Genomic DNA, 1,887 nt, shown 5'->3' with positions numbered 1-1,887 from the left:
ATTTAAAAGGCCCCCCCCCCCCCCCCCCCCCAAAAAAAAAGGTGAGATTGTTGGCGTTCATGTCAAACTGGGAAATTAAAGTATTATATATATATATATATATATATATATATATATATATATATATATATATATATATATATATATATATATATAACACTTCTTGTAGAAAAGCAAAACTGCTAAGAGAACCTCAAACTTAAAAAAAGAGTAGAAGTAATAATGGTGTGAAATATACCTCACTCTCACAATCATAGTCATCATTCTCGTTCTCACTCACTCCAGCAGAAGAAGAAGACACATTTGCAGCAGAAGCACCATGGCCCTTGAAGGAACTGCAAGCAGCAGAACCGGAGACAAAAGAAGCGGTGGAATCAACGGCCAAGATCTTCCCATCTTGGAGCTGTGACGCCGTGAAAGAAGGGTGGTGTGCATTTACGTTTTGTTGAGCAGCGTTGGAGGTGCAGGATCCAGCAGGCATGGAGTGGGAAGGTGAAGATGAACGGAGCAGAATCTGACGCAGAAAAAGTGAGATTTCGTCTTGTGAGGAGAGGTTCTTGTCAAAGTGGTACATGTCACCCATTCTGTGTGTGTGTGTGTGTGTTTGAAGAATGCAGAGAACTGAAAGGGGTTTCGGTTTGGTTGTGGTGGTTTTGTTTTGTTTTCCGTGTGTTGAGAAGAGGAGAGAAAGAAAGTAGTAAATGGTACTGCAATCACTTTCAAGAACTTGTGGAAAAGGAAAAGGAAGAAGGACACGAACATGACATGATATGGGGAATTGTGGGCGGGTTTTGGATCAGAATTTGTGTTATGCCTTTCACGCGCCATCACCTTTCGCAACGCTTCACTTTTCACTTCAAGCCCGAGTAAAAAAATTATACTACCTCCTTCAATTTGACTCTGACAATGTCAAACGAATCAAAATAAATAAATATTATAATTTTTTACTTTTTTATTTCATGTTAATTTTTAATGGATTTTCTCCTAAACTACGATTACTAATTAATAGTTTGAAAATAATGATTAAAAATATATCTTTTAAAAACTATTAATTACATGAGTTATTATGATAAAATAATTATTTTAAAATAAATTAAAAGATTCAAATAAACATGGTATATGAGGAGGAGAGAATATATAATTAACCTTAATCACCACAAATACGAGGCCTGCTGTTCCAGTTGCTGTTCTTGTTTCTGTTTTTGCTGTGTCAGAAAGTGGAGTGGAAGTCCCGTGGTTGCACGCTCCACTACGCGTGGCAGTGGCACGTGAGCCACATTATCATCTTTTTCTACTCCCTATCTTTATTACTTGGGGTTGTTTTATTATATAAAAATAATAAATAAACATCTCCCTATCTTGAATTTGGTTCTCTGGGTGGAGAAATTAATATGATTCTGACTGATTTTTACTATGAAAAGTGTTTTCGTAGTTAGATGGTGTCTCACAAGAATGAGATCTAGCTCAAAAACTATTCAAGAGTGTAATTTCTCCTCTTAGGATTTAGCGTTAGGCTTATATACCTTTAACCCTATTGACGAGGCAGTCATATTGTATTTGTAGGGACAGTTATTTATAACTAGTGTAACGACTATCTCAAGATTCTCAGACACATCTCAAAGGACGTTATCCTCAAGTTACATAACGTCTTAATAGGAGTCAATTCAAAGCTTCCTTAGTCTATGTTCTATGGCTGTTAAGATGCCCAAGCCGATTGTCTCAATGGATATATAATTGTGCAATCTTGAATGCATAAGTCCCAAGAGATTAGAATCAATGAGTTAGTATTTTGAGATTGATCGAGTGTGACTGAAGGGGTACAATAAGTAACTAATTTTTAAATTGATAAAAAAAATAATTAATAATTTATTATATAAAGATTGGTAC

The 1,887-nt window shown here is 35.6% G+C and overlaps 1 protein-coding gene across 2 annotated transcripts in view; it reads right to left on the bottom strand.

Annotated features, from left to right (window-relative positions):
• LOC100793754 (transcription factor SPATULA) overlaps nt 1–774 on the bottom strand; it is a 3,903-nt gene extending 3,129 nt beyond the window's left edge. The window contains exon 1 of one of the 2 annotated variants that reach the window (XM_006590591.4): nt 239–774. In XM_006590591.4, coding sequence (XP_006590654.1) covers nt 239–583 — 345 coding nt within the window. In that variant the 5' untranslated portion in view covers nt 584–774. The remainder of the gene's footprint in view (nt 1–238) is intronic. The other variant, XM_003539307.5, reaches the window with a different exon arrangement.
• Between the last annotated feature and the right edge of the window lie 1,113 nt (nt 775–1,887).

This window comes from Glycine max, chromosome 11 (assembly GCF_000004515.6).
Source record: "Glycine max cultivar Williams 82 chromosome 11, Glycine_max_v4.0, whole genome shotgun sequence".
Classification (NCBI taxonomy): Eukaryota; Viridiplantae; Streptophyta; class Magnoliopsida; order Fabales; family Fabaceae; genus Glycine; species Glycine max.
This window is presented reverse-complemented; position numbering and strand designations above follow the sequence as displayed.